At 45.5% G+C, this 23,408-nt stretch overlaps 1 protein-coding gene across 1 annotated transcript in view; it reads right to left on the minus strand.

Moving 5' to 3' along the window:
• Positions 1 to 9,946: 9,946 nt before the first annotated feature.
• Positions 9,947 to 23,408, minus strand: part of FIS1 (fission, mitochondrial 1) — a 29,792-nt gene continuing 16,330 nt past the window's right edge. Inside the window, exons 4-5 of the mRNA XM_073623034.1 lie at positions 20,359 to 20,464; positions 9,947 to 10,475 (exon numbers count right to left, since the gene is read on the minus strand). Coding sequence (XP_073479135.1) covers positions 10,381 to 10,475; positions 20,359 to 20,464 — 201 coding nt within the window. The 3' untranslated portion in view covers positions 9,947 to 10,380. The remainder of the gene's footprint in view (positions 10,476 to 20,358; positions 20,465 to 23,408) is intronic.

The following is a 23,408-nucleotide window of genomic DNA, read 5'->3' on the forward strand; positions in this document are numbered from 1 at the left end:
TTTGCTATTTTAGTACTAGCGCTGCTACTGTTTTAGAAATTTTTCTTTGACATAGATTTGATGAGTATTTGAATTCAATTTTCCGTTTTTCTGACGGCTCCATGTCAGCACAGCTGGAAACTAACTAGCCAAAACAGGGGAGGGATAATGCTACACACTACTCAAATCTGACTTAAAAAACAGAAGCCAGGATGCCTCTGCCAAACTCAATTGTCAATAAGCTATGAATATGAATATTTTGGTGCCCACGTAGCTGCCTTGCAGAAAGTTTCAGACACTCGGCCTGCTGCCACTCTCAAGGTCGAGACCCTTCTAGTGAAGGGTGCCATGATTCTCCTGGCACGGCCAAACCTTTCAACTTGTAGGCCAAGGAGATGAGCTTTACCAACCAAGAGTCAATAATCTTGCTGGAAGCCGTAAAATCATTATGTGTTCCACCTGGAATGACAAACAGATGCTCCGACTTCCTGATGGCAGAAGTTGCCTTGATTAAACATTTTAAAGCTTGGCCCATATCCAATTAGCTAATTTCTTGAGTACTCCCCAAAAGGAACGTAGGAGGACAACGTCTTGTGTGATATGGACTCTGAAGGTCAGTTCAGGAACAAAATTTGAGCATTGGCATGAGTACTACCCTGTCTGGGAAGTACGCGAGTATGGGTTCTTTAAACCCCAAGACCACCAATGCTGACTCTCTTTTGGCTGATGTTATTGCCACCGGTAAAACAGTTTTCAGTGAGAGGTACCACATTATTGAAGGCAGCTGATACAATAACATCCAACAGCAATGAGAGATCCCATTTCGGAAACAGTTTGAGGTTTCAACCAAATTGCATCTTGAAAAACAGTAGAATTAGGTGTTGAATGTAGTCATCCACAGGTGACTCCTCTAGCTTCTCTGGAAATGCTGGTCTTTTGAGGGGGTTGGCATAATGGCACAACAGTAATGCAAACATGAGAAGCCACCAACAGGTTATTGCCATGTGTGAACAGACAAAGTGTTACTTTGTGTACCTGTTATGCAGAGTACTCCCTGTGGAGGAGCTCAGGCTATGCATAGAGGCTGCAGGGAGCAAGGCACAATAATACTCAGCAATGCAGCATTCATTTGGATACAAAGCATTTTCAAATTTAGCTCACCCAACCTCCGTCATCCGACCGTAAACACCGGCACAGCACGGGTGCGCGTGCATAGGGGAGACTCTGCCAACACCGCTGCCCACTTTACATGGACCCAGTGTACCCCAGACAAGGCTGTTAGCCCTCATAAAAGCCACCCTGAGGACCAGCAGCGGGGCTCCCTGGATTATGGGTCATTTAGCCGAGACACAGTGACTGTGTCCAGCCTAATCCACATGCATGGACGGACAGCCAGCCATTTAGACCAGCCAGGTAGAGAAGCACACCTAGGTCCTGCACATAGGAGGAAAAAAGAACAGCAAGGCTGTAGGTGGGCTCAAATTTATATGAGTTAAGTCCTGGAGGCATGGGGAGGGCAGAGCCTAGACCCAGCTGTGCTGACATGGAGCCGTCAGGAAAATGTGTTCTGCACCCTTCACATCAACCCCCACTGAAGTTCATCTGCCCACCATAACAGCGCCCTCTGCCCCCTTACCCCACAGTAGTGTCCCGTATCCCCCTTCAAAGCAGTGTTCTCTGCCCCTTCACATTCTGCCCCAACACACCTCTGAAAATATTGTCATCTGCCCCCCTTCACATCACAATCCCCCCTATGGTGTCCTCTGTCCCCCTGAAAACAGTGTCCTCTGCCTCGCCATCCCCAAAGCAGTGTCCTCTGTCCATTTCTCATCACAATCCCCCCCCCCACTGTAGTGTCCTCTGTCCCCTCCACATACACACAATGCTGTGCCTTCCTACCTACCAGCATGTGAACAGCAGATGTGGAGATCAGGAGACAGCATAGTGCTGGTGGAAGGCAGGAGCTACTGGAGTAAACATTTCATAATAACAAGCTGGTGATTGTTGCTAGGAACGCCTAGCAACCAATCACTGAGACAGCTACCACCCCCGCCCTCCATCCAGCACAATGCTGCCTCTTGCTCTCTGCTCTGCAGTGAACAAGAGTGGAGGAGGCTGGAGAGAGGCAGAGAGCCATGGTCACGAGATCCACCTGTCGGCTTCCTGCGGTCAACCAAGATCGACAACTTGCCCAATCCCCGCTATAGAGGGATGTGCTTTGTTCATATTTCATGTCTGAGGTTTACAACCACTTTGTGACTGTTGTATAAAGGCAATGTGGGATTGCTGGCTGGTAGAGTAGGTACTACAGAAGTCTTCCTCACCTTCTGTTCATCAACTCTGCAGCCAAAATTACCTCACTCAGCAAACCTCTGTTTGCTGAGTGAGGTCATTTTGGCTGCATTCACCCTCATTGTCCATGACTCTGCAATCATTGTCTTTCAGCACAATTCAGCTGATCCTTAACAACCTCGGACACAACACACCTCTAAATATTTATCCCGGGTTCTGTGTTGTCTCCATCCACACAAAAGCTACACGACTGAACTTTCAGCACTGATCAGAAGAAAAACGAGGATGACAACCACAGGGCCTGTCTCCACTGATAATGAATCAGTGTCTAACGTTACCAGGAAGACCGCAATAATGCCACTGCAAACCAAGAAACAAACAAAAAAAAAAATCTATATATACAGTGCCTTGAAAAAGTATTCAATACCCCTTGAAATTTTCCACCTGTTTGATTGCCAGTTTTGAGGCAATCAGTTCTTTACTTGGAATAAGCACCTTAATACATTTTAACACATGCAGGCTCTCTAATTTCCTCCATAATTCCCAACACACATAGACTGCCCTCTAGTGCCAACTTAGTCCAAAGGTTCTGTTCATGACATCTAATATCTCTCTCCAATACCTAAATAGTTTTGGGCATCTCCATATCATGTGTACAAGATCTCCTGTCTCTTGACACCTTGGACATTTGGCATCTGCCCGGCAACCGAACTGAAATAACTTCTTGGGAGTATAGTAGGCTCTGTGTATCAAAAACTGATGTGACATTTTCTGTGAGGGGGAGACAAACACTAAGGGACCCTATTCTAGTATCTTCCTCCACTGCTCCATTGTTATTGTTACCCCCAGGTCCTCTTCCCATCGACTTTTGTTTTTGACCAACCTTACCCCATTGATAATTTTGCTACTTACCTGTGCATATAACTCTGAAATTAAACCCTTAGCTGTTCCAGACTGAGCCAACTTATGAAGTAGAGGGGCTCTGTTCCATTCCACTACTTGTGTTTTGAACTACACATTAAGAGCATGCCTAATTTGAAGATATCTGTAGAATGAGTGATTTGGTATACCATACTCTCTTCTTAATTCTGCAAATGACTTCAATGTACTCCCCACATATAGTTGAACCAGTCGTCCTATGACACTGCTCCATCTTTGGTGTCGGTAGGAGGAATAGTGCCCCATCATTGTCATGGCAGGAATTGTGCCCCATTGTTGGTGTCATTGGGACGAACCGGGCCCCATTGTTGGTGTGATTGGGAGGAAACCTGCCCCCATTGTTGGTGTCATTGGAAGGAATTGTGCCCCATCGTGGGTGTCATTGGGCCCCATTGTTGGTGTCATTGGGAGGAATTGTGCCCCATTTTTGGTGTCATTTGGAGGAATTGTGCCTCTTTATTGGTGTCAGCGGGGGGGGGGGGGGGGGGGGGGGAGAATTATGTACCATTGTTGGTATCAGTGGATGAAAATAGTGCCCCAGGCTGCAGTTTGGAGACCACTGTGACAGACCAACACAACGTGGCACATAATTGTGAAGTGGAAGGAAAATGATAAATGGTTTCCAAACTTTTTACAATAAATATGTGAAAAGTGTGGCGTACATTTGTATTCAGCTCCCCCCCCCCCCCCCCCCCCCCCCCCCCGAGTCAATACTTTGTAGAACCACCTTTCACTGAAATTACAGCTGCAAGTCTTTTTGGGGATGTCTCTACCAGCTTTGCACATCTAGAGAGTGACATTTTTGCCCATTCTTCTTTGCAAAATACCTCAAGCTCTGTCAGATTGGATGGAGAGCATCTGTGAAAAACAATTTTCAAGTCTTACCACAGATTCCCAATTGGATTTAGGCCTGGATTTTGTCTGGACCACTCTAACACATAATTATGATTTGAATGTAAACCATTTCATTGTAGCTCTGGCTGTATGTTTAGGGTTGTTGTCCTGCTGGAAGGTGAACCTCCGCCCCATTGTCAAGTCTTTTGCAGACTCTTATGCCCTCCACAACCGGTTTTACCATCGGAATAAACTATGAAGGTTTTTCTGATGGAATTCCGCTCAAGCTGTCTTGCATACACACGGTCACACCAAATTCCGACCGTCCAGAATGCGGTGACGTACAACACGTACGACGGGACTAGAAAACGGAAGTTCAATAGCCAGTAGCCAATAGCTTCCGTCTTGTACTTGCTTCAGAGCATGCGTCGTTTTTGGTCCGCCGGAACAGCATACAGACGATCGGTTTTCCCAACAGGAATTGGTTCCGTCGGAAAAATTTAGAACATGTTCTTTTTCTATGAAACAAGGGAAGCAGTCAAAACTACGATTTGGAATAATTTCAATCAAAAGGTAATCTTTCAAAACCTCAGCAGCGCTAAAGATTTTAAATAGAAGCTCAGGAGTCTGTATTTTCAGCTAAAAACTGGAGAAGCCGTAGTGTTTTGCAAATAAAAGTTCATAAGTGATTCATCTGTTATTTAAAACCTTCGACAATCGACATATCTAGTGCTTGAGATCCCTCTAGGAATTGCACTCACCATAAAGAAGATCAATCAAAAGCCTTGTGGTGTATGTGAAGTGGCTGCGATCGCTGCCAAACAAACATCAATCCAATCCACAGTGACCGATCAGCAGATATGGAGGCCGGCACTTATGTCCTCTGATTCACCCAGATCCAGTCAGCTGAAAGCTATCCTTAATACTCGGGCAAATTAAGGAGAGAGGAAGCCTCATAGTGTAAAACTGTAAAGCTTTTAATATCCAAAAAACACCCCTCCCTTAATACATTGAACTTACAAACAAATAAAAAAAATAAGGCATCCAGTAAATGGTAAACGCCTATTGATAAAGACGGATTCACGAAACGCGTCTAGGTGTACCACACGGCTTGCCTACAGGTTATTCGTTTTGGGCTCTCCCCGGGAACCACCACGGACAATTACAGCTCTCCGATAGGTGGTGAGATTCTCATAACGGAATGTACCACGCTACCATTTACTGGATACCTTATTTTTTTATTTGTTTGTAAGTTCAATGTATTAAGGGAGGGGTGTTTTTTTGAATATTAAAAGCTTTAAATACAGTTTTATACAGACAGGATTAACGCTACGTAGAGTGGAGGGTTCAGGAGTGTGTTATGTACATAGTTCAGGATTAGGCTACTTACAGAGGGCAGAGCTCAGGATAAACAAGTGCAGAGTTCAGGATAAATGCTTCGTACAGAGTTCAGGATAAACGCTACGTACAGAGGAGTGCATTATGTACAGAGTGCAGGATTACTGTATGCTACTTACAGAGTGCAGGGTTCAGGAGTGTGTTATGTACAGAGTTCAGGATTAACTCCACATACAGAGTGCAGATTTCAGGATTAAGCTACTTACAGAGTGCAGAGTTCAGGAGTGTGCTGTGTAAAGAATGCAGGGTTTAGCGGTGCACTACATACAGAATGCAGAGTTCAGGAGTGCGCTATGTACAGAATGCAGGGTTTAGCCGTGCACAACGCACAGAGTTCAGGGATGTGCCTTAGGGGTGTCCTATGTACAGAGTGCCGAGTTTAGGGGTGTACTACATACACAGCGAAGAGTGTGGAACCCCCCATACTTCCTTGCATCTCTCTCTTCTACCTGGTCAGGCTCTAGTGTAGGCGGCTCTGCCTTGCAAGGAGGTCATACAGTCCTTCAGATTCTTGAGATCCATCCCTGCCGTGAGCGTGTGCAGAGATGCGGGAGCCGCTAAAAGCAAAGCTGTCCCTGGCAGGGAGCGAAACCCTAGGGTGAGAGCCAGAGGTGGAGGAATGGAGTTCCAGCTGCAAAACTATGTGCGAGGGCCACATGACAAGGCACGGTGAGCAGAATTTGACCCATGGGCCTTGTGTTCGACATATGTGTTGTCGGTAGCTTTAGCCTGCCCACAGACTATTGTAGGGGACATTATATAGTCAAGAACTGTGAGCCAACTGTGACGATCACAGTCCACCATTTTCAATGCAATGCAATTGCATCATAAATGCCTGAGACTGAAGCACAGATTGTAAGAGATTGGCCATCACATTGGCTCATCCTCCAGCCAAGACCAGCAAATCCAAAGAATCAATGAACTTTTAATTTTAACTTTATTAGCCACAATGCCAAAGGAAGCCGCCACTCATAAGCCTGCAGCCCACCCATCTCTGTGGCAGCAGGCGTCAGCTTAAGATCACCCCCCCCCCCCACCCCCCACCCCATTAGGAAGACAGAAACTGCCCACTCTCTGCCTTTTCTTGGCGACACGTCAGAGAGGCATGGTCTGGATGGACTTCCTGTGATCCTGTCCTGGAACAATAAAGTTTGGAGTACGGTCAGTTTCTTTGTGTGGACCTTCCACCATTGACCACAATATTTCCCAGGAGAATCATAGTGGCCACTTTTGCCTTAATCTCATTATGCAAATGCTGGTTGGTCGACTCTCATGCTTTGTAATAGGCACTCCTCAGTACCCAATACAAACGTTCATTTTACTTAACGAATATTTGTTTCAAAAAATCTTTTAACAGCATAAAATGCAGCCAACGCGTTTCAGGGGAAAGACCTCCCCCTTCCATCAGTCGGCAGTTTACAGTGCGGTTAAGAGATCCCAGTCTTGGATACCTCCCTGACAGGCCCATTTTGTTCCCTTATCGAGTCCTTGTTTTGTTTTTTCCCCTTTTTGTTCTCTCTACATTTAACCATGTTTTTTGGTATTCAACTTTTTAATGTATATTTGCTATTTTGTCTTAATATTTTCTATGGCAGCACATAAGGTTGTCACTAAATATACTTAAAGTGATTATTATTGTTTTTTTAAAACAAACCTTTACAAACATGTCATACCTACCTGCTCTGTGCAAGGGTTTTGCACAGCGTGGCCCTGATCTTCCTCTTCTGGGGTGCCCTGGCGGCGCTCCTTGCTCCTCCGCTTCATTGGGTGCCCCCACAGAGAGACACTTTCCATGGGTACACCCGTGCGGACGTGCTCCCGAGTCCCGCTGCTGCGCCCATTGACACAGGCAGCAGGACTCAGCCCCACCCCCCACATCAGTGGAATTGATTGACAGCAGCGGGAGCTGCTATAAATCTATCCCCTATATTGAACGGTCGCAGAGAAGACTGCTGCTGTACCGCAAAAACTGCGCCTAGAATGGCGTTTTTAGCAGGCCATTCCCCTGCAGCATGTCCTCAGTGTCTCCACACCATGCTCCTTATAAAAACTCGGCGTCCGGAAGTGCGTCATGTGACTTCCGGTTTCGGCGCCATCTTGCTGCATCACCGGAAGTCCTCCTGACGCCATCTTGGCACACCGGAATGAAGCAATTAGGAGGACGCAGTTCCACACAGCAGCGCTGGGGTAAGGAAGGGAGTTGCCACCATTTTACAAAGGCAAGTAACCCTTAGAAATAGGAAACCCTTCTGGTACAGACCATCATCCAGGACTTGGCCACAACTAGTCCTGGGAGAAACCAGAGAAGGGGGGTCCACCAACCACAGTTACCAGACTGGAGGGACTGGAAACACAAAACAACTGAGGGTCACAGGAAAGGGAGGGGCCTTTTAAATTCTATCTGATTTGTGTTTCCTGTAGAGGGCGGAGCCGATCATCTCTCAAGTAGCTATCCTGGAAGGTGAGGGGGGAAATACGCTTATTGCGATATTTTTTTTTTTTACCAAAAATATGTAGAAGAATACATATGGGCCTAAACTGAGAAAAAATTTGCTTTAAAAAAAAAAAAAAAAAAAAATTAAAAAAAAAAAATGGGGATATTTATTACAGCAAAAAGTACAAAATATTGTTTTTTTTTTTCAAAATTGTGTTTTTTTGTTTATAGAGCAAAAAATAAAAACCGCAGAGGCGATCAAATACCACCAAAAGAAAGCTCTATTTGTGGGGAAAAAAAAAAAAAAAAAAAGAAGGACGTCAATTTTGTTTGGGTACAACGTCGCACGACCGCGCAATTGTCAGTTAAAGTGACACAGTGCCAAATCGCAAAAAATGGCCTGGTCATTCAACAGCCAAATCTTCCGGGGCTGAAGTGGTTAAACTTCTTTTTACATACTGCCATCGGAGTATAAGTAATTAAATAAGTGTTGTGCTACCACTTAAACCACAAATATTACTATCAATGAAAAAAACAGTGATGGAGTAAATCATATAGCCATCCAGTAAGTAGTGCGTCCTTATTGTGCTTCTATAAAAACTATAAAAGACAGTTCATAAAGTGCTAGTGCGTGAAATTAGCGTGAGGTGACAGCCATATGACAATCTTCAAGTGCTTCTTCAACCACTTCACCAAGTGCTCTGAATGCCCTCACCTCAATGATGTGGTATACATTTTATTTTTTTCTACACTATTATTGCTTATAACAGTGATGATCACCGTTATAAGCAATAGTTTAAGGCTACTTTCGCACTGTAGCCGTGCAGCATTGGCAGTAAAACGCCGCCCATTTTAGCGGCGCTTTACCTTCATTTTAGCGGCGCTTTTCGGTCGTTTTTAACCTCCTGCTGAAGGGTTAAAAGCGCCCGTGTTGCGGCGATTTGAAAGCGCTGCCCGTGCATTCCAATGGGCAGGGGTGGTGGAGGAGCGGTGTACACAGCGCTCCCAAACTGCCCCAAAGATGCTGCTTGCAGGACTTTTTGTAACGTCCCACAAGCGCACCGCTCCAGTGTAAAAAGCACTCGGGTTTGCACACTGGGGAGGCGCGGGAGGTGGTTTTCAGTGTGAAAGGGGTCTTATTGTCATGAACAGCTTCCGTTCATGACAGCTTGCTTACTATTGTGTTCTGTGACTGGCTACAGCTAAATCATATGGTACAGGGTGGCAGGTACCATGTGATAGCTGTTGGCCGATGACAGCATCACAACAGTAAGCAAGCGGTCATGATTGGCTCTGTTTACATTGTAAATCATGTGAGCGCTATGAATGGTCATAGCAGTCACATGATACACCGAGTCCACCAGACACAGCAGTCAAGGGATTGTGCCACACCTCGCCCCGGTGTGCATGTGCGCCGCAAGGGTACCATTACATCACAGTGGCTAAGCTCCAGTCCAGTGACTATGTCTACGCCAGTGATGGCGAACCTTGGCACCCCAGACGTTTTGGAACTACATTTCCCATTATGCTCAACTACACTGCAGAGTGCATGAGCATCATGGGAAATGTAGTTCCAAAACATCTGGGGTGCCAAGGTTCACCATCACTGGCCCAGGCTGAGAAGATGTCATCAGTCTGCTGCAGGCAGGAGGAAGCAGTTCCCCACTCTTCTCTTCCCTGGTGATCAGACTGCAACATTGTAGCAAGCCAGAAGGTAAGGGGCTGATCTGTGAACACAGCCAATAACTGTACAGGCACCAGGATTTATACGATGGTGTCATCTCATTCGAGAAGCAGATGGTGGTCCTGGATGATGCCTGAACAAACATGGCCCTCTCCTACTGGAGAGATAAGCAGATGAAGGCATTGTAAGAGGTAATACATATCTGGAGGTGTTACACTGGCACATAACGTAAAATAAAATATCTGAGGATTGGTCAGCTTTTAATGAGACAGGTAAATGCCTGAATCAGTCCTGGCTACTCCTTGGCTATAATAAGCTCCGCCCAATAAGCTCCGCCTATTTACACCGCAAAAAAAAAAAAAAAAAAAAAGAATTGGGGCCACAACTGGGAAGAGATAAATAATTATTATTATTTCAAAAACAGCTGAGAATAGATAGTGCAAGTATATTAAAAAACATCTTCAAATAATTCACTTTCCAACTTAAGCCAGAAAAGCCATCCGGGTGGACGCCTCCTCGAAGAGCCATTTATAATAAAACAAACAAAAAAAAACTTTTTTTTTTTAATTCTAAGTTTTACGGCACGATATAAACCGAGGACAATGATGGTATGTAGCAGAACGTCTGTGGATCACAGTGATTGGCCGGTTGGATTCTGGAAGGTTTTATAGATTTTGCTGTTTAGAGGAAGGATCTCATTCTGCTGCTACAATCATTTCTGAACTCCTGCAGACAAGGACGTCCCGAATTGTGCGGTTACAAAAAGGTTTTGGTTACTACAGTTAAACAGAAAAACAAGGCTTTTGGCAAGCAACATGTTTTATTTAGATTTGGCAATGGCCAGGCCGACCAGGCCGGCGAGTCCTGCCACTCCGATCGCCAATCCGCCGACGATGGCCATGCCGACAAGACCCTCTGGAAGAAGATGAAGAGAAATGTGAGTGAGTACATTGAACAAATCAAATTCCGTTAGGGAAATACATTTCAGATGCATCGACATACAAGGAAGCAGTGGTCTCTCTGCAGAAGTCCTACATGCTCCCCAGGTGGATCAGAACGCTGTAAGCTCTGTAATCTGCAAAACTCATGCTCCCTGCTGCCCGCCAAGAGGTGCGTCAGACTTCAGCAGAGACACCACTGCTTACACACAGAGAGCAAGAATTCTTCTCCCGTGCTGGACACAGGCTTTTCTACTCAGGCTGTGGCTGCTTTTTAAAAGGAAAAGTGAAGACTGCATATTTTTTGTTTTGATACACCTGGATTATATTTAGGCAATTTAAACTGAAGCGTCAGTAAAGCTTTAACTACTTTCAGTCCAGGTCTTATCTGGCACTTTGTTTACAGTATTCGCTAGAAAATTATTTAGAACCCCCAATAACCATACACACACACACATATACATACATACATACATATTAAAAGCAGAGGTCCTAGAGAGTAAATTGCTGCTTTTTTTTAAACTCAATTTATTTGGAAAAAAAATTAAAAAATACACTTTTTTGAAGCATGACACTTGAAATGTTAAAATATAATTTTTTAAACAGCAAACTTATCCCCTGAGGAAGACCGTGACCATGAAGGTCGAAACGCGTTGGGAATGTTATAGTAGTCAGCGGATCTCACCACCTTCTTCACCTGCTATGCAGACTCATCCCCTTTATTCCTAAAGAGGGAAAAGCAGCAGTAGTTGGAACCATCATTAACTCCCGACTCGACTACGCAAACTCCCTCTACATAGCACTACCTAAACACCAGATTGCACGCCTACAACTCATCCAAAACACCGCAGCAAGACTGATAACAGGAAAAAAACCCTGGGAATCCATTTCCCCATCCCTGAGGAGCCTACATTGGCTAACCATAAAGGATCATATCCCATTCAAGACCCTCTGCCTCACCCACAAATGCCTACATGGAAACGCGCCTCAATACCTTTGCGAGAAAAAAAAACGCTAGGTACCTAATCGCAGTCTTTGATCAACCCACCCAAACTTCCTCCACGTTCCCAAATGCTGCTACAAATCAAAGGGAGAACGAAGATTCGCAGTCCAAGGACCACGGCTATGGAACGCTCTACCGACCAACATCCGTATGGAAGAAAACCATCAGGCCTTCAGGAAAAAACTCAAGACCTACCTCCTCTAACAAGCTGGACCCACAGGATGGACCAAGCGCCTTGAGGAGATTCAGTTCGCATTTGCAGTTCTATACAAGTCAACCCCCCCCCTCCCGGGGAATCGTTCCTATTTTTTGTATACACTTTTTTGAATTTCAACCTTCTGACTTGCTACAAAGTTACAATGCTGCAGTCCTATCACTGGGGAAGAGAAGAGTGAGGATCTGCTTCCTCCTGCCTGCAGCAGACTGATGACATCATCTCAGCCTAGGCATAGTCACTGGACTGGAGCTTAACCACATTTACTGCGAGCAGACAGCAGCTACAGGCACTGCGATGTAATGGTACCTTGCGGCACGCATGAACACCGGGGTGAGGAGCGGCACAATCCCTTGACCACTGTGTCCGGTGGACTCGGTGTATCATGGTGCTCTGCACCCAGCCGCTGTATCATGTGATTGCTATGACCAATCATAGCAGAAAAAAAAAAAAAAAACACCCCTGTCCCCGCAAGCAAATGTACTACACGCCTGCATATGTAAACGACATTAAAACCACACATGTGAGGTATCGCCGTAAACGTTAAAGTGAGGGCAATAATTCTAGTGCAAGACCTTCTCTGTAACTGTAAAAATTTCTAAAGTGTCGTCTATGGAGATTTCCAAGTACTAAAGTTTGGTGCCATCCCACAAGCGTGCGCAGTTATAAAGCATGACATGTTAGGTATCTGTTTACTCAGCATAACATCATCTTTCACATTATACAAAAAAATTGTGCTAACTTAACTTAAAAAAAAAAAAAAAAAAATCGCATTCGAAAAATTGCTGTGCAAATACCGTGAAACAAAAAATTGCAATGACCGTCATTTTATTCCCTGGGGTCTCTGCTAAAAACAAAAAAAAACAAACATAAAACGTTTGGGGGTTCTGAGTAAATTTTTTAGCAAAAAATAAATAAATAATAATAAAAAAAAAAAAAAAAAAAAAAAGGAGGATGATTTTTACATGTAGGAGAGGATTGCCAGAATTGGCTTGGGCTGGAAGTAGTTAAAAGGTGGACTTTGCTTTTAAAATGCCTGCCTTATCCCATTATAGGCAAACAGCAGTATATTTTTGGTAAGTGAATTTTAAAGTGCATCTTAGGCCAAAACTTTTTTTTTTTTTTTTTTTTTTTTTGGATAAAGTGAAGGGTTGGAAGTAATTTGTTTTCATATAAATCTCATTACTTGATTTTGATTACTGTATTTCACATTCAGGAATGCAGATGCTCCCTCTAGTGGTCACCTACATAATAACAATATATGATTTGTATTCTTACTTCGGGTTTCCTTTAAGCAAGCCCACGGGTTGAAGGAAAGAAGAATTACTCGATTCCCCCCCATCAACTCGGTCACTGTGCTATTGTATTCGGACAAAGGGAGGTTTCCCAGCTTTGCAACCTCAACCCTTCTTTTCTTCATTCTGCTTACTGATGGCCTTTACGACAAAACTGCCCAGACCTAACCACTTCCCATCTACAACAACACGCTGTCATCCTCCCTAGACGTACTTGCTCCTGTTTCTACAGGCAGAACCAGGCCTCATCTGCCACAAACAGACGACACCAGAAGTCTCAAGAGACACAGCCGTACTCTTGAGGGAGCATGGCGTAAATCTAAATCCCTGCAAGACTTTACCCTCTACAAATCTGTCCTTCTCAAATACAACTCCTGCCTCCACACTGCTAAACAAACCTATTACAACACTCTCATCAAAACCCTCTCATCCAAACCTCGTCAACTCTTTTCTCCCCCTAATTCCTTACTTCACCCCCCACCCACCAACAGATTGCCAACCATTTCAAAAAGAAAAAACAACAATTCGGAAAGGAGATATCCAGCATTCAACTTCCTCCCCTACCCAACACATCAGGTCCAACACCACACTCAATACTCTCCTCCTTCTGCCCAGTTAAAACAGATGAAGTTGATAAACTCCTCTCCATGGCCCACCTCACTACCTGTCCCCTGGACCCTGTCCCCTCTCAATTACTGCGACCACCTTCCCACTCTATCCTCAACTCCTTAACCCACATCTTCAACCTCTCCCTCTCCTCCGGCACCTTTCCTTCCCCAATCAAACATGCACTGGTTACCCCTATACTTAAAAAACCCTCACCAGACCTCACCTGTTTGAATAACTTAAGACCCATCTCCCTGCTCCCGTTTGCCTCCAAGCTCATCGAACGCCTTGTCCATGGCCGAATGAGTCGCTACCTCAGAAACAACAACCTTCTCGACCCCTTACAGTCCGGCTTCCCTCCACAACATTCCACGGAAACTGCCCTACTAAAACTCATCAATGACCTACTAACTGCTGAAACCAATGGCCATTACTCCATACTCACTCTTATGCCGCGTACACACGGTCGGACTTTTCGTCTACAAAAGTCCGACAGCCTGTCCGACAGACTTCCGACGTACCTTCGGCGGACTTGCGGCAGACTTTCTTACGAACGGACTTGCCTACATACGATCACACAAAAGTCCGACGGATTCGTACGTGATGACGTACACCGGACTAAAATAAGGAAGTTCATAGCCAGTAGCCAATAGCTGCCCTAGCATGGGTTTTTGTCCGTCGGACTAGCACACAGACGAGCGGATTTCGGGTCCGTCGTACTTACGACGTAAAGATTTGAAGCATGTTTCAAATCTAAAGTCCGTCGGATTTGAGGCTGAAAAAGTCTGCTGAAAGTCCGGAGAAGCCCACACACGATCGGATTACCAGCCAGCTTTAGTCCGTCAGCGTCCGTTGGACTTTTGTAGACGAAAAGTCCGACCGTGTGTACGCGGCATTAGACCTCTCTGTTGCCTTCGACACAGTTGACCACCTGCTCCTCCTCAGCAAACTACACTCCCTTGGCCTCTGTGATTCTGCTTTATCCTGGTTCTCCTCCTACCGATCCCAGCGCACTCTCAGTGTCACTTACAACTCCATCTCCTCCGCTCCTCTTCCTCTCTCTGTTGAGGTACCCCAAGGCCCTGTCCTTGGGCCTCTCCTATTCTCACTCTATACCTCTTCCCTGGGCCAGTTGATAACTTCCCATGGCTTCCAATACCATCTCTATGCCGATGACACCCAGATCTATCTCTCCACTTCTCAACTCACCCCCTCGATCTCCTCACGGATCTCAAACTTACTGAATGACATATCGGCATGGATGTCACACCACTTCCTCAAACTCAATCTTTCTAAAACGGAGCTTGTTATATTTCGTCCTTCACGGTCCCCTCCCCCCCATAACTTTTCCATTAGGATCAACAGCACAACCATTGGTCCCTCCACACATGCCAGGGTCCTGGGTGTTATCCTTGACTCTGACCTCTCCTTCAGCCCCCATATCCAATCACTGGCTAAATCCTGCTGCCTTAACCTCCGCAACATCTCCAGAATTCTACCCTTCCTGACTAATGACACCACAAAGCAACTTATTCACTCCTTGATTATTTCCCGCCTTGACTACTGCAACTCTCTCCTTAATGGCCTACCCTTAAGCAGGCTATCCCCCCTTCAGTCTATTATGAATGCTGCCGCTAGACTAATACACCTCACTAATCGATCCCTGACTGCTGCTCCTCTCTGCCAATCCCTTTACTGGCTTCCCCTACCCCACCGTGTAAAATTCTAAATGCTAACCATAACATACAAGGCCATTCACAACATCGCCCCCATCTACATCACCAACCTCATCTGCAGATATCGCCCAAATCGCCCTCTCCGCTCCTCCCAGGATCTCCTGCTCTCTAGCTCCCTTGTTACCTCCTCCCATGCTCGCCTTCAGGACTTCTCCAGAGCCTCTCCCATCCTCTGGAATTCCCTGCCCCAGTATGTCCGATCAGCCCCTACCCTGTCCACCTTTAGGAGATCCCTGAAAACTCACTTATTCAGGGAAGCCTATCCCACACCCACCTAACAACTGTCCCCGAGCCACCCCCCCCCATCAAATCATTCTCTGCATCTATTACCTTTTGTACCACCACCCCCTCCCTTTAGAATGTAAGCTCTATGAGCAGGGCCCTCCTGTACCTTTTGAATTGAACTGTACTGTAATTGTGCTGTCCCCCCTCTACATTGTAAAGCGCTGAGTAAACTGTTGGCGCTATATAAATCCTGTATAATAATAATCACTGCCGGTTTTTAGAGCTGCTGGCGGGGATCACGCAGAAAAAAAACCAACAGGCTGGTTGTACTGAAGTCGATCAATGGATCGACTTCAGTAACAACCAGCCTGCCCACAGTTGGACTCAAATTCAGCCGGTTCCGGCTGAACCAACCAAATTTCAATCTATTGCCGGTCTTGCACTTTCATCACCCTCTAAAAACGATCCTTGGTGAATTGTTTTTCAGAGAGCGTTTGAGATATGGCTGGGAGGCAATGTCACCTTCTCACTGGACGTTTACCCCTGTAAAGCCCGTACTGTAACCACATGCATGGCACGCAACTGCAGCCAGGCCCGACATAGGGTGAGGCGTTTTGTAGTTCACAAACAAAGGATTTCCCAGCTCTCTTACCAGCCAGCCTGCAAAACAACCAAATTGTCACGTCTAACAGTTTACGTTAAAAACAGAGGGATTTGTTTGCACACATTTGCAAATACATGCGTAAGCCACAGTACCCACGCCCAGAGATCTCTGTATATACTGTGGTCCCAACTCTAAATTTACATAGCCTCCATAGTAGGAGCACATACACTATATTACCAAAAGTATTGGGACACCTGCATTTACAAGCACATGAACTTTAATGTCATCCCAGCCTTAGTCCATAGGGTTCAATACTAAAGTGGAAGTAAACGTTTTCAGCCAAGAAAGCTGCCATCTTGGCCTCTGTTTAATCGTCAACTGCCTTGATGCTGCACATGTGATCAGTTAGGACACCAGCCATTGGATGGTTTGACAGTTTGGTTGAGAGCACAACCAATGGGAGTGTTACATTTTCAGCACATGCCGGAAAGGTAACGGTTTTATGGATGGGTTTACTTGTGCTTTAAGAATGGTACCTGAAAAGCCCAAGGGGGTTATCTGATCTGCATTTCATGCATATTCTTTTAAGGTTCAATATTGAGTTGGCCCACCCTTTGCAGCTATAACAGCTTCAACTCTTCTGGGAAGGCCGTCCACAAGGTTTAGGAGTGTGTCTATGGGAATGTTTGACCATTTGTCCAGAAGAGCATTTGTGAGGTCAGGCACTGATGTGGATGAGAAGGCCTGGCTCGCAGTCTCCCCTCTAATTCATCCCAAAGGTGTTCTATTGGGTTGAGGTGAAGACTCTGTGTAGGCCAGTCAAGTTCCTCCACCCCAAACCCACTCATGCAGTCATGTTGGAACAGGAAGTGGCCATCTGCAAACTGTTCCCACAAAGTTGTCCAATATGTCTTGATATGCTGACGCCTTAAGAGTTCCTTTCACTGGAACTAAGGGGCCAAGCCCAACCCCTGAAAAACAACCCCACACCACCAAATGATTGGGACCAGTGCACAAAGCAAGGTCTATAAAGACAAAGATGAGCGAGTTTGGACTTGACTGTCCTGCACCTCAACCCGATAGAACACCTTTGGGATGAATTAGAGTAGAGACTGCAAGCCAGGCCTTCTCGTCCAACATCAGTGCCTGACTTCATAAATGCTCTTCTGGAAGAATGATCAAACATTCCCATAGACACACTCCTAAACCTTGTGGACAGCCTTCCCAGAAGAGTTGAAGCTGTTATAGCTGTAAAGGACGGGCCAACTCAATATTGAACCCTACGGACTAAGACTGGGATGCCATTAAAGTTCATGTGTGTGTAAAGGGAAGCGTCCCAATACTTTTGGTAAAATAGTGTATATTAATGGATAGGTTAAGGGCGATGTGCACCTTGCTGCAAAGGCCAGTTATAGGTTGGGGCGGTTGCCATTTTTTTTTTTTTTTTTTGTACAGTTGGCTGAATTGGGTGCAGGGACGCACCGGATGCCTTCGCTGCCATTCATGTATCTTTAAAAGCGGAGTTCTGCTTAAAAAAAAAAAAAAAAGAATTAAAAGTCAGCAGCTACAAATACTGCAGCTGCTGACTTTTAATAATCGGACACTTACCTGTGCAGGGTCCAGCGATGCAGGGAAACGACGCCCCGCTGCTCTCCGCGGCGCCGGCATTGTCACTGTGGGCGCCAGGCTGCGGCTTCACAGCCGGGCACGCACTGCGCATGCGCGTTGTGACTGGCCGGGCAATCATCTGGGACCTGTCACGTGTCTTAGATGATTGCCGAGAGGGAGAGGGGGAGAGGTGATCTCCCTTCCGGGGCAGCGGTGCGGCGGGAAGAAGTGGGAGCTGGGACCCTCTAAAAATAGGGTATCCGCTCCGCCTCCCCAAAAAAAAAATCACATGCCAAATGTGGGATGTCAGGGGGTCACCTTCCCTTAAAGAGGAAGTTCCATTTTTGGGTGGAACTCCGCTTTAAAGGAGAGGTGGGCTCCCTCCAGGAATACCTGCCCTTTTACCTATCCATTGATATATGTGAATGAATGAAAGATTTTGTATAGCGCTGCAAATGCGAACTGAATCGCCTCAAGGCGCTCCTACTATGAAAGCGCTGGAAATCTGGAGTTAGGACCGCCGTATATACAGAGATCCCTGGGCGTGGGCACTGCGGCTTACACATAGATTTGCAAATGTGTGCAAACAAATCCCTCTGTTTTTAATGTAAACTGTTAAGACGGGACAATTTGGTTGTTGCAGGCTGACTGGTAAGTGTGCTGGGAAATCTTTTGTTTGTGATGTGCATTGTCCTTCCATGTGCACCTTGTTGCCATTTTGTTTGTACAGTTTGGAGGGGTTTTGTAGTCCAAGTTTTGACCTCAACATAGGGAGTGCGCACAGGACAGAGACATTTCTGATAAGACCAATGGAATTTTTTTGCACTTCTTGAATGGATACAGAAAAACACTTTCAGTGGTAAATTAAAACAGACCAAAAAAGGAGAAGATCATGGTCTGGGTTTACATACTCTTTAAAGCAAGCCTGAGCTTTGTTCATACAGGCCCCCTGTAATCTCCCCCATCCCGGGGTATACGGTATATTCTGCTTCTCCTGTCCTAAAGTCACAGCCTATATTGACTATTGACTCCATCCATGTGACAGCAGTGGTGCTTGTTGTTTTTTCCCAGCACTGTCACATGAAGGGAGACGCATGCCTCCTCCATCCCCAGAGGCACCAATACATTTACTTTGCTGATTGGAGCAAAGAATAGAAGAGTATGTGCTGCTGGGGGATGGGGGCATTTAAAGTTGAAGCCTTATTTGCCTATATTTTTTCCTTCTCTGGTTTCCCTCTCAGCCATCAACATGCAAATAACATTTTTAAATGAAACCCATTTCCATAACATTCCTTATTTTAGACCCAGTGAAGTCATCTCTGGGTCTCTGTGCTCCTCTATGCAATGCAGGGAGATTCAGCAAATATCAAAATACCTTGATGTCTGGAGGAGTGGGTGTTCCTAGGCAGGTCTATTTGCGTGCAGACCACCCTAGGTAACACCCACATGTGACATTGAAGCTCCATGATTGAAAGAACTGTATTCCAACGAAATGGAGGTTGGGGGGGGGGGGGGGTGGAGAAGCATACTGTGCAACAAGGGGCTAGATGTCTTCAAACTTTTCAATATGAAGCCCACATTGTATATTTTGTCATGGGCAAAAAAAAACAACAACATCAGAATCTCCCCTTGCATCAGAGTCTCCCCTTGCATCAGGGTCCCCATCAGAGTCTCCCCTTGCATCAGGGTCCCCATCAGAGTTTCCCCTTGCATCAGGGTCCCCATCAGAGTCTCCCCTTGCATCAGGGTCCCCATCAGAGTCTCCCCCTTGCATCAGGGTCCCCATCCGAGTCCCCCCCTTGCTTCAGGGTCCCTATCAGAGTCGCCCCTTGCTTCAGGGTCCCCATCAGAGTCGCCCCTTGCTTCAGGGTCCCCATCAGAGTCGCCCCTTGCTTCAGGGTCCCCATCAGAGTCGCCCCTTGCTTCAGGGTCCCCATCAGAGTCGCCCCTTGCTTCAGGGTCCCCATCAGAGTCGCCCCTTACATCAGGGTCCCCAAAAGAAACTCCCCTTGCATCAGGGTCCCCCCCTCAAATCAGAAATATAGACCATAAGCAGCCCCTGCTGACCATATTCCTCAATCAGCGCACATTGGGGACACTCCACTGACACCAGCTTCAGGCCAATTAAAATGTTGTATCAATCCAGACGTGCCCCGCAGTTGTTTGGAGACCCCGGGGCTAGATAATGCTGGACGTCCTCCAGCCAGTAAATGAGTTGGGATCTATCTGACTTGCTGCAGTTTCTAATGCACATTGTGAAAGCCTCACAGTGTTCACTGAAAGCAGAGTAAGCCATTTCAGTCCATGAGAGGAGGCGTTACAACTTTGCAAGACTGAGAGAAGGTCAGATTTAGCTACAGAGCTCTGTTATGAAGCGGTTATTTACACTTGGGAGATGGGGGGGGGGGGGGGTGTGTTAGATCATGAAGGTCTGAAGTCAGAAGTTGGCGTAGCAGCAGCTGCCAGTCTCCAGGTGACCTCTCACCTCTGACTGCCATTCTTTAGGTCAGCCTGGATTAATGTAATATCAGAAATCCCTGCCCCCTCCCGGTACCGTACTTCTGCTCACCTTTCTGCATCTTTTTCTCGATGACCTTCTCCAGCTCCTGGGCCTGAGTGTTGTTGGGTTCTTTGTGAAGAAGTGTGCGGACGTACTTCAGAGCCTTCTCATATTCCTGGAAAGTGGAGGACAATCAAAGTTATGCCAAAAATTACATCACACACCTTCCAAGACCCAGAAGATCTGGGACCCAACCCCCATATAGCTTCAATTTACTTTTGTATGTCTCTGGTGTAAATGCTGTATAAGCTTCAATGAATGGGTCAGGCCAGACCTAAACATGAGAATGGTGGTCTGCAGGAATATTCTGTGGAAGGATCATGGCAATAGACACACATGGTTGTCTTGAACACAAGTACATAGCTAGCTAGTAGCAGTCAGTCGCATTCAACAGACTTGTTCTGTAATGTTGAAGGCGTTTTGTAGCTTTTCCAAGTCAGTTCTTGAGTTCTAATGAGTAATGGGGAACATATGCAAGCATTTATATACACAAAGGTAGCAAATGATACCTTAATTCACTCGCCATGAAATGTGTAGATGTTCATTGTCCAAGACCAGGATGGGAGGGGTGAAAGTTGTGGAAGCACCTTGTTCTGGTTACATCATCCCACCCTTGGTGTCAGTAAGTCTGCATAGGTATTCATCCTTCTATTCACATGGGTGGTTGAACAGGATGGACACGTGTCTTTTTTTTAAAAACAGATTAACTATGGAACTATGGCTCAAGGTGTGTTGTCAAATCACCTTTGGAACGTTCTCCTGGACTGAGATTCACGGTTTGTTGGAACTACTATTTGTTTGTACTGGCTCTTGTTTATGTTATACAACCTCTGTAATACACGTACATGATTTTAAGCCTTATCTACATGTACAATGTACAAAACCACAATAAAACATTAAGTTATAAAAAAAAAAAAATAAAAAATAAAGGACCAAAACCAAAGTCCAGGTGAAGGTGACCAAATACTAGTAGACACACCATGACCTGGATCAATGAAAACCTTGAGGACAAAGAGGACCGGAACAAGTCCAGGTGAATGTGACCAAGTACTAGTAGACACACCATACCCTAGGTCAGTGATGGCGAACCTTGGCACCCTAGATGTTTTGGAACTACATTTCCCATGATGCTCAACTACATTGCAGAGTGCATGAGCATCATGGGAAATGTAGTTCAAAAACATCTGGGGTGCCAAGGTTCGCCATCGCTGCCCTAGGTCAACCAGAGGGATGAGGAGGAGGTGGACCTTTTATCACAAGCTGGATTTGCGGCAAGGATGGGAAGTGTCATTATAATGGGGGATTTTAATTATCCAGACATAGACTGGGCGGAAGGAACCATGCATTCAATACAGACCTGATCATGGATGTGGAAATACGGGGCAATTATGGAAACAGCCATCACAGGTCAATTAGTTTTAGTATAAATCACACTAATAGGAAACATAAGGGGAGTACAAAGACACTGAATTTCAAAAGAGCCAACTTCCCTAAACTACGATCCTTGTTAGAAGGTACTGAATGGGATAAAATCTTAGGAACAAAGAACACGGAGGAAAAATGGGTATGTTTTAAGAGCATATTAAACGAGGGTATTAACCAGTGCATCCCAATGGGAAATAAATTTAAAAAGGGCTAATAAAAGTCCTGGGTGGCTTAACTCCAACGTAAAAATGCATATAAAAGCAAAAGGAGAAGGCCTTCAAAAAATACAAGGTTGAGGGATCATCATCAGCCGTCAGACTTTATAAGGAATGCAACAAGAAATGTAAGGGTGCAATCAGGGCGGCTAAGAGAGAACACGAAAGGCACAAAGGTATTGAATGTATTCTTCTCCTCAGTCTTCACGAGGGAAACGGGGGGCTTCAGGAACCAAAACTGCAATGTTAATTGTCATGACATGTCACAGGAAGCACCCTTTATAGCTAACAGAGGATAGAATTAGAAAAAGACTTGAAAAACTTAACATTAATAAGTCACCAGGACCAGATGGCCTGCACCCGAGGGTCCTTAAGGAACACAGTCAAGTAATTGCCAGACCGTTATTCCTAATTTTTTTACGAACAGCCTACTGACTGGAATGGTACCAGCTGATTGGAGAAAAGCTAATGTAGCACCATTATTCAAAAAAGGGCCAGGATACATCCCTGGGAATTACAGAACAATTAGCCTAACATCAATAGTATGCAAGCTCTTGGAGGGGATAAGGGACGATATACAAGATTTTAGTAGCGAAAACTGTATTAGCAGTAATCAGTATGGATTTATGAAGAATCGTTCTTGCCAAACCAATCTATTAACCTTCTATGAGGAGATGAGCTGCCATCTATATAAAAAAAGGCCTGTAGACGTGGTGTATCTGGATTTTGCAAAGGCATTTGATACAGTTCCCCATAAACGCTTACTGTACAAACTAAGGTCTGTCGGCATGGACCATAGGGTGAGTACATGGATTGAAAACTGGCTACAAGGGCGAGTTCAGAGGGTGGTGATAAATGGGGAGTACGGTGCGGAAAGTGGGGTCCCCCAGGGTTCTGTCCTGGGACCAATACTATTTAATTTATTCATAAACGATCTGGAGGATGGGATAAACAGCTCAATCTCAGTATTTGCTAACAATACAAAGCTAAACAGGGCAATAATTTCTCCGCAGGATGTGGAAACCTTACAAGAAGATATGAACAAATGAATGGGGAGGTCAACTACATGGCAAATGAGGTTTAATGTAGAAAAATTTAAAACAATGCATTTGGGTGGCAAAAAATATGAATGCAATCTATACACTGGAGGGGGGGGAATCTAGGATGGAGAAGGACCTGGGGGTCCTAGTAGATGATAGGCTTAGCGGTGTAATGCAATGCCAAGCTGCTGCAAGCAAAGCAAACAATATTGGCATGCATTAAAAAAGGAGATCAACTCCAGCGATAAAACGATAATTCTCCCACTCTACAAGACTCTGGTCCGGCCGCACCTGGAGTATGCCGTCCAGTTCTGGGCACCAGCCCTCAGGAAGGATGTACTGGAACTGGAGAGAGTCCAGAGAAGGGCAACAAAGCTAA

Source organism: Aquarana catesbeiana, linkage group LG03 (assembly GCF_042186555.1).
Source record: "Aquarana catesbeiana isolate 2022-GZ linkage group LG03, ASM4218655v1, whole genome shotgun sequence".
NCBI lineage: Eukaryota > Metazoa > Chordata > Amphibia > Anura > Ranidae > Aquarana > Aquarana catesbeiana.